Source organism: Diceros bicornis, chromosome 3 (assembly GCF_020826845.1).
Source record: "Diceros bicornis minor isolate mBicDic1 chromosome 3, mDicBic1.mat.cur, whole genome shotgun sequence".
Lineage (NCBI taxonomy): Eukaryota > Metazoa > Chordata > Mammalia > Perissodactyla > Rhinocerotidae > Diceros > Diceros bicornis.
Window position 1 is genome coordinate 76,734,409 of NC_080742.1, and position 18,990 is coordinate 76,753,398.

The 18,990-nt window shown below is 41.2% G+C and overlaps 1 protein-coding gene across 1 annotated transcript in view; it reads left to right on the forward strand.

Moving 5' to 3' along the window:
• SND1 (staphylococcal nuclease and tudor domain containing 1) overlaps window positions 1-18,990 on the forward strand; it is a 420,486-nt gene that overhangs the window by 33,985 nt on the left and 367,511 nt on the right. Inside the window, exons 2-9 of the mRNA XM_058529372.1 lie at window positions 62-211; window positions 6,651-6,771; window positions 10,695-10,773; window positions 13,054-13,214; window positions 13,910-14,001; window positions 14,648-14,806; window positions 16,078-16,184; window positions 18,415-18,505. Of these exons, the coding sequence (XP_058385355.1) occupies window positions 62-211; window positions 6,651-6,771; window positions 10,695-10,773; window positions 13,054-13,214; window positions 13,910-14,001; window positions 14,648-14,806; window positions 16,078-16,184; window positions 18,415-18,505 (960 nt within the window). The remainder of the gene's footprint in view (window positions 1-61; window positions 212-6,650; window positions 6,772-10,694; window positions 10,774-13,053; window positions 13,215-13,909; window positions 14,002-14,647; window positions 14,807-16,077; window positions 16,185-18,414; window positions 18,506-18,990) is intronic.

Consider the following 18,990-nt stretch of genomic DNA (forward strand, 5'->3'; position numbering starts at 1 on the left):
AACCTATATTATAATATTACCTGTAGACCGCTAATTTTCTCTTTTTTTCCCCCCTACTTAGGTCCTCTCAGGGTGTGCCATCATTGTCCGAGGGCAGCCTCGTGGTGGACCTCCTCCTGAGAGGCAGATCAACCTTAGCAACATTCGAGCTGGAAACCTTGCCCGCCGGGCTGCTGCAACACAACCTGAGGCAAAAGATACCCCTGACGAGGTAGGTGCTGTCTGAGGCCGCCCTGAGGCTGTGGACCCTGGTTGATATCCCAGTCTCCCCCTTGACTGGTGCAAGATTGATTTGCTTTTTCTTTTCTGTGTAGTTTGAGTATTTTTATATCACAGGGTTGATGACTCTGGACGTACCCACAGTGACTCGCATTGTTTTCTACATTCACTACCTTTAGCAGTAATCCCAGTCTCTGGGCTTTTTCTCATCCCCTTTCTCATAGGCTTAGAGCCTCTTCAGGTTTGTTAATGTCTTCACTCTTTCTTCCCTTGGAATCGATTAGAACATTTCCTAGGTGGTCTCAGCTGTTCGAGGTTGGCATTAGTTACGGCAGAGCTCTTTTATTTATATTTGATTTCTCCATTCATGTTCAAAATTCAGAAATATATTCAGTGAAAAATCTAGTAGTTCTCCCCAGGGACTAGTGATGTTACTAGTGTCTTGTGTCTCCTTCCAGAGATATGTCTCTTTACAAGCAGACACTCTCATTTTCATAAATGATAGCGTACTATAAATCCTAAACCTGTGCTTTATCGTAGATTCGTAATCTGGGATCCACGCACCCCTAAAGGCGTCTGAGCGCCATGAAATTGTTTGCAAAATTTTGTGTAAACTTGCATTTTTTAGGGAGGAAATTTTTATCCGTTTCTCAAGGCAACTTGTGGCTCAATAGTAGTCAAGAACCATTGTGTTATGGGGATTTGAGAAACTTCTGAGCTTTTGCCCCACCATCTTCTCCATTCCCCCGTTCCTGCACCTCTAATGCCTGGCCACCTTGCCTTCTTTGTGGTTGGCCTTTGACTCATTAAGTTCTTGCCTCTCCAGGCAGCTGTTGTGAGTCCTAATTTGGCGTTGTTGAGTCTTCTTGGTTCCTATGCTTTGAAACATCAGTTCTTTTCTCTCTTTTAGTAGTGCTTTGGCTATCAAAAATGAAATTTCTGGGGGCCAGCCTGGTGGCGTAATGGTTAAGTTTGCGTGCTCTGCTTCAGTGGCCCAAGGTTTGTGGGTTCGGATCCCCAGGACAGACCTACCACTTGTTATAATTTTATTTATTTATTTATTTTTCTCCAAAGCCCCAGTAGATAGTTGTATGTCATAGCTGCACATCCTTCTAGTTGCTGTATGTGGGACGCGGCCTCAGCATGGCTGGAGAAGCGGTGTGTCGCGCACCAGGGATCCGAACCCGGGCTGCCAGCAGCAGAGCGCGCGCACTTAACCACTAAGCCACAGGGCCGGCCCGACCTACCACTTGTTAAACCATGCTGTGGAGGCATCCCACATACAAAAAATAGAGGAAGATTGGCACAGATGTTAGCTCAGGGCCAATCTTCCTCAGCGGAAAAAAAAAAAAAAAGAAACTTCTGGATTCTAATTATTTACCTTTTGCCCCAACTTGATGATGTTGGGCAAGTTGGTACCTCAGCTTTCCTGTGCTATTCCCTGTCATAGAAATGAAGAAGAAAAAGTAACTCATGGGGCTCTTTTATTTAAGGAAAACATTTAGTTTTTTTCATCTATAACAAAAGGTATTTTGTTTGATTTAAGAAGATAGTGAAGCAGTGTTACAGAAAATAGAGAAAAATCACCCAAAATTCTGTTCTCAACAGCAGTCAAATTCTTGGGATAATGACTAAATAGATCAAAATCAGTTCTTTTTCATTGGTCCTCCATCAGTGAGCACAAGTATTGGGAATAGTAATAGTGTATACCTCGGGGTTGTTCAATGAGGATTAAACAAGGTAATGTGAAGTGCTTGGCACATGCCTATAAAGCACTGAATAAATGTTAGTTCTGGTGATCACTAGTGCTGTTTGTTAGTTTCTGCTACTACAAATACTCCTAGTACTGAAGATTGCATCTCTGTCAGCACTTTTCACGTTTTGGGTGCTAAGTACTTTTCTTGACCAACATTTTGAATTGTTCTTTTCCTTTCAGTTTTGTGTTGTGTAACAGCTTGACTGCTTCTAAGAGGAGAAGAGTGTTAACCCTTACTGGCTAGAGCTGATCAAGTTCATTTCCTCAGAAGGAAGAAGCAGTGTAGCCTCCAGGAAAGAAGGGTTGGGTTTTGATTTCCTGTTTGGTGGATGAGAATCTAGGACAGAGAAACGCAAGGCCAATTGGAGCTTGTTCTAAAGTATCTTAACTGTATCTTATGTAACAGTAGAGTGAAATCTTCCCAAAACTATCCTAGCTGAAAGAATACCGTGTAATCTGAGCCTTGCTCTCATTATAGTTGCATATATTTACACAGTCTAGTGTTTTTTGTCTCTTCCAGAGCAACTCAGTCTCACTAAGTTTCTCCTAATAACTCTTCAGAGGTCCCTGTGACGTGAAGTATTTGATAGCTATAAATTTCATCCTTTCTCAGCCGCAGTCACTGTTTCTCTGTCCTAATAATCCAGTCTCTCCTCACGCTGTTATTATCTGGTTTTCCCCGTACCACGCCCTGGAAGCTGCTCTGGCTCAAGTTAGCAGTGACACCAACTGGTAACCCAAAGCAGAAATCCGTCTTCCCTTGCTCTTGTTTTACCCCCACCCCAACAGCATTCAGGCCTTTGTCAAGACCTAGAGATTCTTCCTCCTTAAAATCTCTCTTCTCCATCCTTGAAACTTCATTATTACTCCTCTTGTTCTTTGTTCAACTCTGATACTGTGCTTGGAATATTGAAATAATAGTCTCCTTGCCTTCATTCTGCCTCCCTCTTATCCTTTCTCTGTATGCTCTCAGATCTTTTTGAAATATAATTTCATTTATTCCCTTGCTCAATATCATTCCCAGACACTTCACTGATTCTTCATTTCCTGTGTGCAAATCTAAATGCCATAGTCTGGGATACAAGCCCATTTGTGATTTGACTTTTAGTTTTCTCGTACTGAACCAATTCCGGGATGCTAAGTCCCAACCATGCTGAAGTACTCAGGTCTTCGAACAGGCCCCTTGAGTCCTGCCTGGTCATGCCTTGGCTCATGCTGCTCCCTCCATCAGGAGTTCCTTCTCCACCTTCTGCGCTGGTGAATACCTACTATCTCTTAAGATTCAGCCTCCTGAGAATGCAAAACTGACATTTCCTTTCATCATCCATTTTCGTGCTGTCATAGCATTCATAACATTTCATTCCATGTTTATATGTCTTTACTAGATTGTGAGCTCCTTGAGAGGAGTGACCTTATCTCTCATGTCTGTGTTCTTGTGCCTAGTCTGTGCCTGACGTGAAGCAGGTATACAGTGAATAAACGTTCACATGAATAATGAGGAAGAGAACCTGAGCATCTCCTTTTTGGGGATCAGTGGATTGTGCAATGTGGCATTGCCCTTTCTCTCTGGCTTTCCACTGTTTTAGAGCATGTTGTCTAGTATTTTCGCATTCAAATAGAGTCAAGGACATCATTGCTTATTTGCTTCCCTTTGTATCACTGTCCCAAATATCATTCACCTGTTCTCTGCCTTCCCTCCCGATATCTTCTTTCAAAGAAACTCAGCTCTCTCCTAAGTCCTGAGGCAATAAAAGCAGCTCCACTGTATGTCCCCAGCTGTCAGTGCTCTGTTGCAGGCTAATCCCCAGCGTTGCCTAGCTACTCTGGGCAGCCTAGATACTGCATTGATGGGCACTGTGGGAATTATATATTTATTTCCCACAGATTTATTGAGCTCCTGTTATGTGTGAAGCTCTGTGCTGGTTTCATGAGAAATACAGAAATGAATGTCACAGTCCTATGTTCAGTGGAGCTTTTGAGAATTGGGGTCATGGAGTGGATGGGGCAGAGAGGGATTAGTTACATATACACGTGGTACAGTGGGATGATTAGAAGAGGAGGGACAAGAAATATTGAGCATTGGGCCGGGTACAAAAGTAGCTAGCTTTAAGGTTTTACCTTGTTGTGGGATTTAATCTTGTTCCAGTAGTTCAGGAGTCGACCAGATCCAAGGAAAAGTTTGGAGTTAAAAAATTCCATTTTATTTTGGTAGACATCAGAACCTTGCTTGGGTCTGGGAGTGGAGAGCAAGATGCTAGATCGCCTGCTGTTGGGCCTTCTAAAGGGAAGAGGAAATTTTGAGTCTCAACTGCTTAATGGCCCTTTGCTTCTTAGATGGAGCTCTGGGTCATCGTTTGAACAGATCACAGTTATTCTTCCTATTAGGCCATTCTGGACCTTATTTGATAAACGTTTTGAGCAAATTTCCCTATCCTTGATTCTTAGAGCTGTTCTGGAAGGCTCTGTTCGGATAGCCTTCTCCATCGGGTAGCCTTCTGCTGGCTGTCATCTGTGTGGACACTTACACAAGAATTTTCTCCCAGAGTGCTCTGTTGCCCTTGTGAGGAGTGATGTGGTCAGGCACTTTCCTGAGTCTCCTAATTGCCTCTCTTTGTAGCTAATATCTTGTCCAGTTATTGAATTTTCCCAGCCCTGGGTGGAACACAACTTGAGAAGGCTGTTTTAAGAAGGGAAGATTATAGAAACTAGATTATTTTTTCTTATAGGATTAGGTGTATGTCCTTTTCAAGACCTCCAGTGTGGCTTTCTCTTACTGCTCGCTGACTGCCCAGGTATAAAACACAAGGTCCTAAGAGAAGGGTGCTCCTTCAGCAAGCTTTAAAAGCTTTTAGTAATTCTGCCTAGTTGGTAGAAATTGGAGGTTTTCACATAGGGGCTAGATATTTCCTTGTGAACTGACCTTTGATAAATGAATTTTTACCCAAGTCCTGACTTCCCTTCAGTGTACTTGTCAGAGCTTTTCCAAGTGCTGAGGAAAGCAGTGTGTTACTGAATTTTAGATATTAGTGTGGTGCTCAGAACTAAATCCTAAACATTGGATCTATAGCTGAGGATGTTTTTAGAGTAAGTGGATCACTAAGGTAATCAAAATGTAAGAGGCTGGCTGTGTTAGCTAGTTCAGTACTATTTCTGGAATGTGGTTGATAATTGGTCTCATTTATCAATCATCAGACTTTTTGGTGACAGGTAGCTGTTTTCATTTTTAGGGAGTGGGGCAAGGGGTAGAAATGGGACATAAAGATATGGTGAACTATATATTACCATTGGGTTATTGACTCTTTTGCTTTTTGGTGCTTTAAGGCAAGAGCATTAGATGAATGAGGATAAGCTTTTTTTTGTGTCTTCGTGAGGGCTTACTCCGGATCAGTTCTTCCTAGAACCTCACAACAAAGCTTGTTGGATAACCCCATGGAATAATCTTCATGGCCTGAAAAGTTTAGCAGAGGCTTTCTTCTCAGGCCACAGATGTCCTGTTTTGCCTTTACTATGTGTAGCCCGAGCTCCATGGCTCTAAGCAATTATAATAGACAACGTCTGCATATTGTATACTGCTCTTCCCTTTTATACTTGGTGTTTTTTCTTGCACATGAGCTCCTGCAGATCATGTATTCCTTGAACTCTTACCCCCTCCTTCCTCATTTCTGTTCTAAGGGAACTTGGGGCACTGAGCTAAGTCTCGACTCTAAATTCAAGTGCCAGTGGCCACTGACTTTCACAGGACTGCTTCAGAGGAGACATCTCCCTTTGTCTATACCATCCTAGAAGTGACGGGGTGAGGATGGGGCAAAACCATCCCTTTGCACAGTATCTGGAAATCACATGGAGCTCTACTTCCCATTGTGTGGACATGTAGCTGACCCCTTCTGTCAGGGTCTTGAATGGATGAGAGGGAAGAACCACCATTCTTACCAGGTCCTGTTACTGGTGTCTTCCCTTAGATTCTGGGACCTGTAAAGGATCCCACTGGTGCAGCTTCAGACTAGAGCAGTAGAATAAGAGATATCTTGGGGAGAAATAGTTCTTGCCCTTCTCAACTCTGCTGTTCTTAAAAAAGGTGGGAGAAGTGCCATGAGGCACTTACCTGAGGATCTTACCTGAGCAGGGCACTCGATCTGAAATAATAATAGTGCTAGAACCTTGTCTCTGCTTGGGCAATGGCTTGAACTGGTTTCAGGCTAGTGTAATAATCAGTGAAAGTGCTTTGTAAACTGGCAAGAGGTGAACAAATGGAGGTGGTAGTTGTTATTTATGACTTCCCTTTGGAGCCTAGACTTCCCATTCAGGAGTGGGTTGATAAATATAAAGCATTGAGAGTGGTGGCTGGCACAGGTAAATGCTGTAAAACTATTGGCAATTATTATTCATAAAGTAAGCTGTAGTTCTGAATAGACAATGATGGGGAAAGAGTACCAGTGCCAGTGTCTGGGAATCAGTGAGGCCTGTTTTAAGGGCCTGTTCTAGTTAAAACAACTGCTAGACCTTCCTTTTTTATGAGCCCCACTAAGTGTGTCATCTGCGTTGTGTGCATTTCATTTTTATATTCTCCTCGGGGTCTAGCACAGGGCCAGGATATCGAAGGAATGAAGTTGCGTGAATGCTGATCGTGGTCGGGAACTAGGCAGTTCTCATGTGACACATTTATTTTGTCTTTCAGCCCTGGGCATTTCCTGCTAGAGAGTTCCTTCGGAAGAAGCTGATTGGGAAGGAAGTCTGTTTCACGATAGAAAATAAGACTCCCCAGGGGCGAGAGTATGGCATGATCTACCTTGGAAAAGGTGAGTAGCAAGGAGGAAAGGACTTATTTCTCTCCGAGTCTAAAGTTTCTCCAAAGATCAGATTTCATCTAGTGGAAGGCCAGTGTGTATTCTGTGGAGGTAGCTCTAGGACAGTTGGCTGTAGGTGTAATTGGAAGTGCTTCGAGTACTGGGGCTCATGGCACATACGTGCAGAGGAAGGTCCCCGATATTCCTGCTCTATCTTTACTCCCGTGCCTGCTTTCCTGGCCTGGCTTAGGTGTATGTAGTACAGTGTAGCATTTTTCCCTGTATTTAGGACATCAGCCTGGGGAACTCAGTGGCTTGATGCTTCTAGGTCATAGTGCTAATTGAATTCCTATAGATTTCCTATTGCTTCTTCTCTTTCCTTTATCTGTCTTATGGCTTTTCTTCTCCTGGGGACTCACTTTAGGAAAGGAAGATTTGTTTAGAGCTTGTGGTTTTTTGCAAGCCATATGTTTTGGAACGGAGTGGGAAGAACACAGGCTTTGGAGTTGTATACATAGGTTAGAATCATAGCTCTCCTACCATGTACCCTTACTTAACCCTCGACTTAACCTTTCTAAGCCCTGGTTTCTTCATTTGTAAGTTATTGAGAGAGTTTAAAGACATAGTATATGCAAAGCCCCTAGCTCTGGCTCAGAGTATATACTCAATAAATATATTTGTGTGTGTGCACACGTATGCCTATTGTTTAGCTGGGCCTGAGGGATATCATGGGATATTAGGGGTTCTGATCCTTTTTGGATTAGGTGGAGGGAGAGTAAGATTGTGGAATTGAGTTTAAATAAAAATAGGACATAGAAAGAGTTGATAGAATTCTCTCCATAAAGCAGCCAGGTGAATATGAACAATTGTGTTCATCTGGAATTATTTTGGGAGCAGATTTTTTTTTAAAGTTTGCTGTGATTCTTTGATAAAATAACCTTCCTACTGAGTTGCTTTAGGTAATCTATTTAACTTGTAAAGTGGAAGTAAGCAAGCAGGGTATATGGCAAGGCTAACAACATCCTCTTAAGATTCTGATTTTAATTGTAGAGGTCTTAGAAAAGTGAATTGGGGATGACCTTGAAGATGTCTTGTCCAATTTACCCAGTGGAGAAACACATTTTTTAGCCTCCCAGACAAATGGCTCTCTGCTTCTTGATTGAATGGGAAATTATAGAAGTATATGGAATCTTTTCAAAAGGATAAATAAATTTGCCTTCTACCTAAAATTCAAATAACGTAGTAGGAAATAAAACACTTAAGCATTATTGTTGAACGGTTTGGTTATTGGTTAGAAAAAATGTAACACAAATAGAAGTGCTCTGTCTTCAAAGTGAAATTGTTCAAGGATTTCATTACCTAAAAAATTCCAACTCCATAATAGCTGGTCAGTCTTCTCTTACCCTGTAAGAGACCCCACTGGACTGCAGAGAATTTCAGGCACAGATATCTCTATTAGGAGACCACCTCTAAGAGTTCATTTAAATAACCTTGGTCTCCAACCAAAGCAGCCAAATTACTTATGTTAAGAGAAGCTGAGGGGGCCAGCCCCGTGGGGTAGCGGTTAAGTGTGCACGCTCTGTTGCTGGCGGCCCGGGTTCGGATCTGGGGCGCGCACTGCTCATCAAGCCATGCTGTGGCGGCATCCCATATAAAGTGGAGGAAGATGGGCATGGATGTTAGCCCAGGGCCAGTCTTCCTCAGCAAAAAGAGGAGGATTGGCATGGATATTATTTAGCTCAGGGCTGATCTTCCTCACAAAAAAAAAAAGAGAAGCTGACATTTAAAATTGTTTTTAAAACATTTGTTTTTTAAACTGACCCAAATTACAAACTGGATATAATTTAGCATGTTAACATAGTGTTCAGAATACAACCTGACATATAGGAAGTGATCAATAAATATGTACTGAAAGAATGATTAAAATTAGCTACATGTTTCAGTTTTAAAGATTTAAATGACTTAAAGTTTAATATTTTCACTCATATTTTAACCAAATTTCAATGCCAATTCTAATGAAAGGAAACAGTAGCTTAGACAGTTAATTGGTGTCTATATATTTATTGTTTTGTGGCCACTCACTGTTCTTATGATGGGGAGAATGGTAGAATTTGAGGTTAACCTAGAACTTATTAAAAAATAAAAAAAGATGATTAGTCTTCTGACTTGGAGAATATAGTCACCTGCCTGCTCTAAATATCATCTCTAATTATGACTTGATCAAATTCATAACTTGATAAGTAATAAGCAAGAATCAGATCCTTGGCCTGTAAATTCCCTGTTTCAGTATTCTATCCACCACATTTTATTGCCTCCTTTGGGAGTTCGGCCCAGGGAAATGTATTTTTCTCCCTTTTGAAGGAATAAGAAGAACTCACTTTTTAGAAGTGGGCCAGCCGACAGCCATTTTAGAGTGCTCTGTGCCAAGAAACTGTCTGAGAGCTAGCTATTGGGTGTGCTGTTGATCGACTGGTTTTATGGCCACTCCCCTTGTTTGTACCTGGACTTCTTTCTCTCCACCCTCTGACCTCTTGGGCGCCTTACTGTTCAACTTTTCCTTTCGTTGTTGAATCCTTCCTTTTGACTTTCCGCTCTTTGGGATTCCTGTTGCTTTGAAAGAACTAGTGTAATATTTGCTAACGTCAGATAGCTGTGTGTGCCTGTGTCTGGCCTCAGCAGTAACTTCAGTGGAAAGGTCCTTGTGATCCACGCTCAGCCTCAGAACCTGAGCATTCTTTGTATAAATATCGTTCATCTCAACTTTCCTTGGTAGGAAAAGAGGCTTACAATTTGCTTCTGCAGACATTTGGACAATGCTAATGGCAAGGCATTTAGGTTGGGTTTGGGGGTGGTGTGTATACTGGTTGTTGCTTACAGAAGTCAGTGTATAGTATACTAAATATAAATCTTGCAGAATTTTCTTCTCTGCTGACATTACCTGTCAGCTGGACTACTGCATTTCAGTTTATCTAAGAGCTTGTTCTTTGCCATATTAAAGATTTTTATGTGGCGATTCCCTCATAGATGTCTTCCTTTATCGTTTTGTCTGACAAGCAGAGATTTAAGAGAATACATAGAGCCTAACAGCTTTTTCAATAACATTGAAATGCAATTAATGTTTCAAGTGCCCAGGTAGAACCTAATAAGGTTGGGTTTGATGTTTAACTTCATTTTTCTTGCCTGCTCTGAAGGCTGCTGTGTGATGGATTAGAAACCTAGACAACACCACCCCTTGTGTCTCTGTGAGAGCAGGAGAAAGCCTGTCAAATGGTATGGTCTGTCCTGTTGGAGCAGAGGATAGAGCATCCTGAGAGGAGCCGGACTTTCTGGTGTCAAATGTGATAGACAATCCTAAGTGAATCTGTCTACTTGATTGTACAGGGTGTGGAGACTAACTTTTTATTTGTTTAGTTTTTAATTCCTGCTGTGTGCTTGGCACTGTGCTTGGTGGTTTAGACGTTATTGTTTAATTCTCACAAGAATCCGTCTAGGCAAGGACTCTTCCCATTTTATGGACGAGTAAATTAAGATGCTGAGAGAGCTTGTTGAAGCTATGAAGTGGCAGATTTTGTATTCAGCACCGGCCCTCTACTCTGTAGGTCAGCGTTCTTGATGCTCTCCTGGGCTGCTGCACGTGTCTGGCTTTCTTGTCACTCTCCTTACTTCCTGAGGTTGCCTTTGGCTTGGGAGATAACACAAGAAAATTAGAAACAAAGTCCTGAGAAGAAGATTTATAGACCTTTGGGTCTTACAGACTCGACATTTTGGGAGAAGAGATTTTCTGAAAAACCCAGCACTACATTGCTGCCTTGTCCAATTTTCTGGCAACATCTTTCATCTTGAAGAGCTAGGAGTGAAAGTGGTCCCATTTGAGCTTGACTGCTTTTGGAGGCAGATTTGAATCTTGTGTTTTAATTCCCTTTATTCCTCCTCAGATACCAATGGGGAAAACATTGCAGAGTCTCTGGTTGCAGAGGGCTTGGCCACCCGGAGAGAAGGCATAAGAGCTAATAAGTAAGTATTCATTACTCTTCTGACCCTCTAACTTCCTTCCACTCCACTGTGGGAGGTTGGGTAGTCAACCCTACAGTGGCTTTGCTGCATTTTCATTCCTGCCCCCTAACGTAAAATGGATAACTTCTGGTTTTCTCATGGCTTTTAGGACATTCCTGCCAAGGTGTGGATTATTCTGAGCCAAGAGGTCAGTCAGCATCCATTAGTGGCATTTCGTGTGTAACTCCTTTAAAAACAGGCTTTTGAGTCAAGGCAGTTGTATTCTCCATATTCGTAAGAGTCAACAGGCTGTGTCTTACACCATAGATGTTCAGGTCGTGAGTGTTCATCCATCCATCCCAGCAGATTTCTTGAGCAGTTACTGTGTACCAGGCTGCGTTCTAGGCACTGAGGACACAGCAGTGAACAGACTTAGCTCGTGTTATTATTTTAATGGAGAGACAGACAATAAACCAATAAACAAATAGATATACACTGTATAATGTGCAAGGAATAAATGCAATGAAAAATGAAGTGGAGCGAACAAATAGAACTCAGAGCAAAATCTGCTGCTTAGAATCTGGGGAAACTGACAAGGGCTCAATGGTTCTGTTTTTAAAGACAGGGAAAATTTCTCTCTCTCCAAAGCCTTTTAAGTCTGTTTTGGTCTATGGATCTGTAGATACTTAAGTAGTAGGTAAAAATATATTTGTTTAGCTACTGGCAGGGTAAACTTAACTAGAAATGAGTGTTAGGTACGTAAGCTTTATAGCACATGTGTCCTGTTCAAGTTCACCAGTGTTGGCTCTCAGTAGGATGGATTGCAGCTGGCTTTAATTAGCACTTTAGTCTCTAAAAAGTGATATGCTACATCAGTAATTTGGAGGCTAAAGATGCTGTTTAAATCATTAGGTCCTTGCTATGTTATATGACTGTTGTAGCTGTAGAAAAGGCTTTAGATAAATATTTGAACTGTACCAATGATGGAGATAAGCAAAGGCAAAAATCCACTTTTTGCATTCTTCCTGCCTTTGTAGACTTTGGGGCCAAGTTACTCACCATATACTTCTGTGGTCCTTTCTGACTGCAGAGACCTTTGCTGGAGCCTATAATTGGGGTGTGAGCATGTGGGTATTTGTTGAATAAAGACATTTGTCTTAGGTGGTATTTTGGAAGCATGCTGAAGTTATATCTTAAGGACAATTATTGGCATGATTATCATTGCAGTGCTTTTTGGGAATCCAGTTTGCAACCAGAATGAAAAATTTTTAAAAAGCCCACAGAGGTATTTTACCATCTCAACAAAGAAATCTCCCCTGGAGTCCCAATCCTTTTTTCTCCTAAGTTATCTTGACTTAAATCTCCTTTTTTCAGTTTCTATGTTTGCTTCTCTCTCTTAAGCTACATTTTTTCATTGAGTTATGGCTGCAATTTTGGATCCCCGAGGATGTGGTTGTCTTTTGGGGGGAAGAAGGGAAAGAACAGTACTGAAAACTTCTGGTTTGAGAAATTGTAGGTCAGGGATCTCTGCTCAGAAATCCCTGCTGAGCAAGGTGGAAGCTTCAGCTTATGCATACAGCCACTGATGGAACCAGATACTATGATTGTGCAAAGGCCTCGCGGTTCACTGTTCACTTTAGCTCAGATATGTGAGAGAGAGCGAGCAAGCACAGAGCCATTTCTGGTTTTGTTTTTTGGTCTATCGACTGACTTTCTCGCTGTTCTCGTATATAGTTTGGTTTCCTGCCTAATGAAGGAGGAGTCTTTCATTTTCAAACTGCTTTTGTTTAGCTGGTCTTATTGAATGTGTAAGTAGTTTTGGGGTGACATCTGTAATAACAGTATTTGCTCTGCATTCCCCAGCCCTGTTCTGTAGATGACAGGGAATAAGGGTGGTTCTTAGTCACTTTCCCTGCACTGTGTCCTGCTGAGCTCTGCCTGAATTCCAGTTCCTGAATCTGGGATGCTTAAATGAAGCTGTACCCCCTGGAGCAGCTTCCCTCTGAGCCACCAACTTGTTCTCTTGTAATCACTTATGGGAGCAGTACCGAGATGTGTGTTCTTTGGATCTTCTCATTAAACGCTCTTATGATTGAATCTGTTGTTTGAGGGAACAAGTCTGGAATCAGGAAATTGCACTTATGGTGGTTTTCTGGTTGTAGGCTTGGGTCTGAAACCATAGATCTGAAACAAATGCTTTGGTCTCTTTAAGGGGAGAAGATGCTGAAAAACCCCAGAGTCAAAGAGCCTAATATTTCTGTTGTGAACTCACTAACCACACACTTCTTTTTCACATCCCAGTCCTGAGCAGAACCGGCTTTCGGAATGTGAGGAACAAGCGAAGGCAGCTAAGAAAGGGATGTGGAGTGAGGGGAATGGTTCACATACCATCCGGGACCTCAAGTATACCATTGAGAACCCAAGGCACTTTGTGGACTCACACCATCAGAAGCCTGTCAATGGTGAGGCTGGTGGGAAAAGACAGACATGACTCAGGGTGATTTCTTTCTATTTGCTCTAGAGCTTCTTCTAGAGGTTTATAAAACCTATTTTACTTATTTGGTATCCAAGGGAGATTGTTAAGGGTAAAACAGTACCATGGTATTTTGGAAGGGAACTTGAATCCACTTCACATAGGTTACATCAGATGCATTTTGCAGAGGTTAGTCCTTTGCTGGTACAGGTAGTAAATTGCTAGTATTTTTGCAACTTGGGGATCTTCCTATTTTCTAAAAGATGGCTACTTAGTACTATCTCCAAAATGTCGAGGTAGAAATGTGAATTCTATATACATCTAAACTCACACACACACGCTATATAGTTACTGGACCAGCTTTTCAACGTTGTTAACTACAGACTCAGTAAAATTTATTACCAATCCTGAATTGTTATTATTTATTTTTTTGCTGGGCACCTGGTCCTCAGGTGAGCAACCTAAGGTGATGGACAACCAACCTTGGGTATAAGCCATGAGGTCCCAGAAAGTTTAGAAGACTTAGAAGTCGGTCTAATCTATATTCCCCAGGAATAGTTTGTAGAAGAATCTGTTGTGTGAACACTCAGGGAGAGGAACTGTGTTAAATGCAGTTTGATTGGGCATTGTTTATCCCTGGCACAAGTTTTGCTAACGACTTAAGCTGTTTATTCTGTCATGCAGCTATCATCGAGCATGTGCGGGACGGCAGTGTGGTCAGGGCCCTCCTCCTTCCAGATTACTACCTGGTTACAGTCATGCTGTCCGGGATCAAGGTCAGACCATACACTGGGCTATGGGGTGGGTATAGGGTTTGTGGAAGTGTTCAGTGACAGGTAGATTCTTCTACTTGGGGACTTCAGATCTACTCTTTCTTCCTAGTCTGGGCCCTGTTTTTATTTTTTAAGCACTCAGGGTCTGTTTGGAGTGGGCTCTATGGAGAGATTGTTGAAATCTGGAAAGGAGGGACGAGAGGCTCTGAAGTTTGCTAAGAATGGCTTGTCCTAATGTAAAATACCCATTTTGATTTAAAAATGTCAGATTTAAAAGTAGTGGCTGGTGAATCTTTTCTTGGCAAGGGGTCATTTTCAATTATAATTAAAATTATTTTTTCCATGATAACGTGAGTTTTATTTGCCTTACCAAGCAGTCTGAGTTGATACTATTTCCAGTCACTTTTTACCAGTGTGTTTTATTTTTTCCATGATAACGTGAGTTTTTTTTGCCTTACCAAGCAGTCTGAGTTGATACTATTTCCAGTCACTTTTTACCAGTGTGTTTTAAAAAGAGTTAGAAGGCCTGATTTGAGACCTTCTCTAGCCTAGCTTTGGTGTTCGTGGTTTTGGGTGGTTCAGTGTGGCCTGAGAGCACCTAGCTCTCCCAGTTAGGCTGCATTACCCACCTCTCTTATTTATGCTTCAGTGCCCAACTTTTCGACGGGAAGCAGATGGCAGTGAAACACCAGAGCCTTTTGCCGCAGAAGCCAAATTTTTCACCGAATCTCGACTGCTTCAGAGAGATGTTCAGATCATTCTGGAGAGCTGTCACAACCAGAACATTCTGGGTACCATCCTTCATCCAGTGAGTGTGCCTGTGCAGGCTGGGGTGCCTGGGGTTAGGGGTGCGTTTGGTGTTTGATGGGCTGTAGTTTGCTTCTCTGCTTCTCTGTATTTAAGAACCTTTTAAATATCTTGGCAGAACTATCTGCTGATTTTTGAGGCATTTTCTAGGGAGATATCAGTCATCTGATAGCATTGGACAGATCTGTGCAACTTATCACTTTTAGAAAATTAACCTTAAATGTTACTGGATTTATGAGGGGAAGAGGAGTATCACTTATTTTCCCAAGTGTTGGTCCTTGAGGTTGCGAATAGGAAAGGTGGGACGTTGCCACATCGGTTAGAAGTGGCACCGAAACTTGTTGAATAGAATTGGTGAAATTTGTATGTATGTCTAGAAGTTAGCTATTTTGAATATTGGTAGAACTATGATGAGGAAACCTTTCTATGGAAAAATTATTTTGTGTACTCCAGGCCATGTCTAGTTACCTCCTAACTCTGCTTTTGAGCAGGAAATAGATTCTTTATGTTCTTTTAGTTCTGACTATTGGGAGTTTTACCCTATTGTACACTTTCATAAGTGGGTTGTTCTTGGGCGGGAGATGACTTTATTAACACCCAACTTTAAGTGGCTTTTCATTATTGTAGCCTATATCCAATATAGAGTAAACTACTGTTAATTATTCTTTCACTAGAGAATTCTTTCATGATGGCACTTGTGGAAGGCTGGGAGGCTTGGTTTGGAATGTACCAAGGTCATGTCTGTTTCTTCTGGAGTGCTAGCTGTCTGCCCATGCCCTGCCAGATGGCTCTGTGTCACAGTAGAATATGAATTATAATTCATTGGGCAAATGTAGCTTAAGTTATTCACTTAGTCAGTCCGTTCTTCAGCTTTCCCGTTGTGAAAAGGGGAGTAAATGCTGATCTTAGGGAAGGAAATAATAAAGTGTAATCTCTACTAAAGATTAACATCCTCCTCTGCCCACAGGAAGAGCTATTGAAATGTCAATTCCATTCAATGCCACTAACGTTTATCCTACTCCTATTAAGCGAGAGTTACCGCACTTGGGTGTTGTGGGGCTATGAAACCAAGGCTGCTGAGAGGAGTTAGAGTAGCATCTCCCATTTTAGAGCTGGTTTCTTAATGAGAAAAACAGCTCTACTCCTTTTTTTTTTTTAAATGAACTGCAGCATAGATTGTGGCTATGTTAATTGTGTCAGAAGTCTAGAGGAGTGGATTCTCTTGCAATCGAATCTGATCTCTGCCTACCTTCTCGTGTGCTTTGCTTTCAGAATGGCAACATCACAGAGCTCCTCCTGAAGGAAGGTTTTGCACGCTGTGTGGATTGGTCGATTGCAGTTTACACTCGGGGTGCAGAAAAGCTGAGGGCCGCTGAGAGGTAAGGTCTGTCAGGGAAGCCTTCCAGCCAAGCATCTTTAGGAAAAGAAACCTAGTGATCTTCTCTCACCCATCTACGTCAGTGTCTGTTTTATTTCAGTAAAGGATTAGGGAAATTCCAGAAGAAGCTAGGATCTCATAGAGGAGTGGCTTACTTAAGTCTTTAGGTTCGGTGTAATTCAATGCTGCATAGTAAGTTAAGGGTCTAGGTTTTCACTCAAGCGTTTTTCTTGACTTGATTTACTTTTTTAATATTTTCAGGTCACTTTTTCCCCAAGCCTCTCACTTAAATTCCAGGTTTTAGGCATTTGGAATGAAATAAACTTGAAGCTTGTTTGAGAAAGGTGAAATTGCTTATCAGCTACTCCCACACAGGCAGGCTGGAGCCAGGGCTATGATGAAACAGTAGAGCCTCTGGGTCCTAAAACAGGACCCCTCAATGTTATCGTGAGTCCTAATGCCCTAATTTATTTAAAAGTATGTTTTAATTATAAATGCTAATGCAACTGTGAGGTGTGGTTGTCATGTTTTTAGCTGGGTACCTCATGGTTAAGGCAGATGTAGAAATAACTTATTTCCAGAAAAACGATAGTGGACATTCCAAAGATTGGTGGCTATTGCAAGTGTCAAGGTCAAGTATTTCCAGGTGTAGTAGGTGAACTTCTTTTACTTATGGGGTAGATGAAAGAAAATGAAGCAGGTAGCAAGAGTAGATGAATAGAGATGATGTTCAGAAAAGTACCAGCCACCACCTCCCAGGATTCATTTAAGCAGAAGACCACCAACCACTGATGACAGTGTTCTACTCTCGAGACTTGTTGTATGGTATATTTCAGAATCTTAAAATTGTAATGGTCTTGATAACTTCACTTTTTTGCCTTTGAGATGTACAGCTAAGAGATATGCAAGAACGTGAATTGAATGACTATAGTTTTCTTCCCTTTTCTTAGGTCTTTTGTATCCTTCTGTACCTATAAGCAGAAATATTTGCGACTTTTTCTAAAAGTAGGTTTTAATCTGGGCCACTTGAAATGGCATGTCTGACAAAGGTAGACCAGTTAAAAAAACATATACAAGTTGTTTTAGTCTTTATGTTGTTCTACAATTAAATTCAAAAGATAAAATACTTTTATGAAGTACAGTGTTCTAAATACCTCTGATTATTCTGTGATGCTCAATTTTTTGTTGTTGTTCAGAAAATCCTGTTAAGTCCGTTATTCTAAATTACTATTTTGGTTGATAATCCTTTTTGCATTCTTTAAATTCCTACCTCTCTTTGAAGAAAGTGCATATAATGACAGTAGTATCGACCTGCTTTATAACATCTGTAGGAGATTTTATGGATTTTTAAGAGTGCTCATCGTTAAAAAACAAGTTTAGACCAGCGAATGCAAGTCATATTTCGATAATGTGTGATTACTTGCCTGCTGTTTTACCTGCTGTATTTGAGCTTGCTGTTGGTGAATCTTTGTTGAATTATTTCCTGTATTTTACAACTATTACATGCTGCTTTGTCTTTTTCTCATTTTAGTGCTTCTTTTAAAAAGAGGTTGCATTACTGTTTTCAGAAATAATAGTTCCTTTCCCCTGCACATATATCCATTTATTTGGATATACTCTAAGACAGCTCAAAAAATGTCTATTGGGTGTGGTACTTTAAAACAAATTTATGCCAACATGATTTTTTAAACTCTTTCAGTAAACTATTGGATTTTTGTTTATTTATTTTTTTTATTCTTTAGATGCACTATAGTGACAATTTTGTTCTTTTTTCCCACATAGGATTTGGGTAGTTAATAATCTTATGATTCGAATGGAAATTGTGCTTTAAAAATATATATATATTTGTTTAGATGTGTGTTCTTCTCATTTAAGAGAGCAGTTGCTCTGGTTTTATCATTCCAGTGCCAGGCGTGTGGTAGTCACTCAGGAGGATAAGCCAAAGAGCTAATTATCAAGGTGGACTTGTACTGTCCAGGCTTGAAAAATTGCACACCTAGACCCACATCTACCAGCCATGGGTTTGTGGTATATATGCATCTTGGATAGTTCCAGTTGCTATACACTTTTTCTTGTGGCTATCAACTTTGTTCTGGTTTGACTGGTGGCCTTTCTCCTGGGTGCCTTATCTATGAGGTAGAGTAGAATTCTGTACTGTTCACTCCCATGGTGATGGTAGATTCCATTTGCTGACTTAGTCTAAATGATTTGCATCCTTGTTTTGTTGCCAGGTTTGCCAAGGAACGCAGGCTGAGAATATGGAGAGATTATGTGGCTCCCACTGCTAATTTGGACCAAAAAGACAAGCAGTTTGTTGCCAAGGTGAGTCATTCTCCGCATCTTGAGATGCATAGTGGATGTTGTCAGGCTAGTGACAATACAAAGATTTGAACAATCAAAAATGCTTCAGCTGTTGATTAAGGCAAGCCGATGGTGTGTGAATGTGCAAGCATGCTTGTGTTCGTGTGTGTTTTTATTGTAGGGGACTTAGAAACCACAAGAACTGTTAAATTTCTGGCCGTAAATTTGCGTAACTTCATTAGAAGTTCATAGATTAAAATTGTTGACATTGCCAGCTGGAAATACCTCTTATATTTTAGGGGTTCTTTCTGTCTGCTTAGCAAATGGCATTCTCTTAGATTTCCTAGGCCCAAGCATATATGACCTCAAGTTTCTCTTTTTTACGTTTTGGGACTCTTGTGGTTTTGAATTTTTTCTAATGTGATTTTTTTCTGAGAGTTCTCCTCCACTGCTGTGTCCTGGGATGGAGTTCTTTGAGGGGAGCTTGAACTGCTGAATAGATAGAT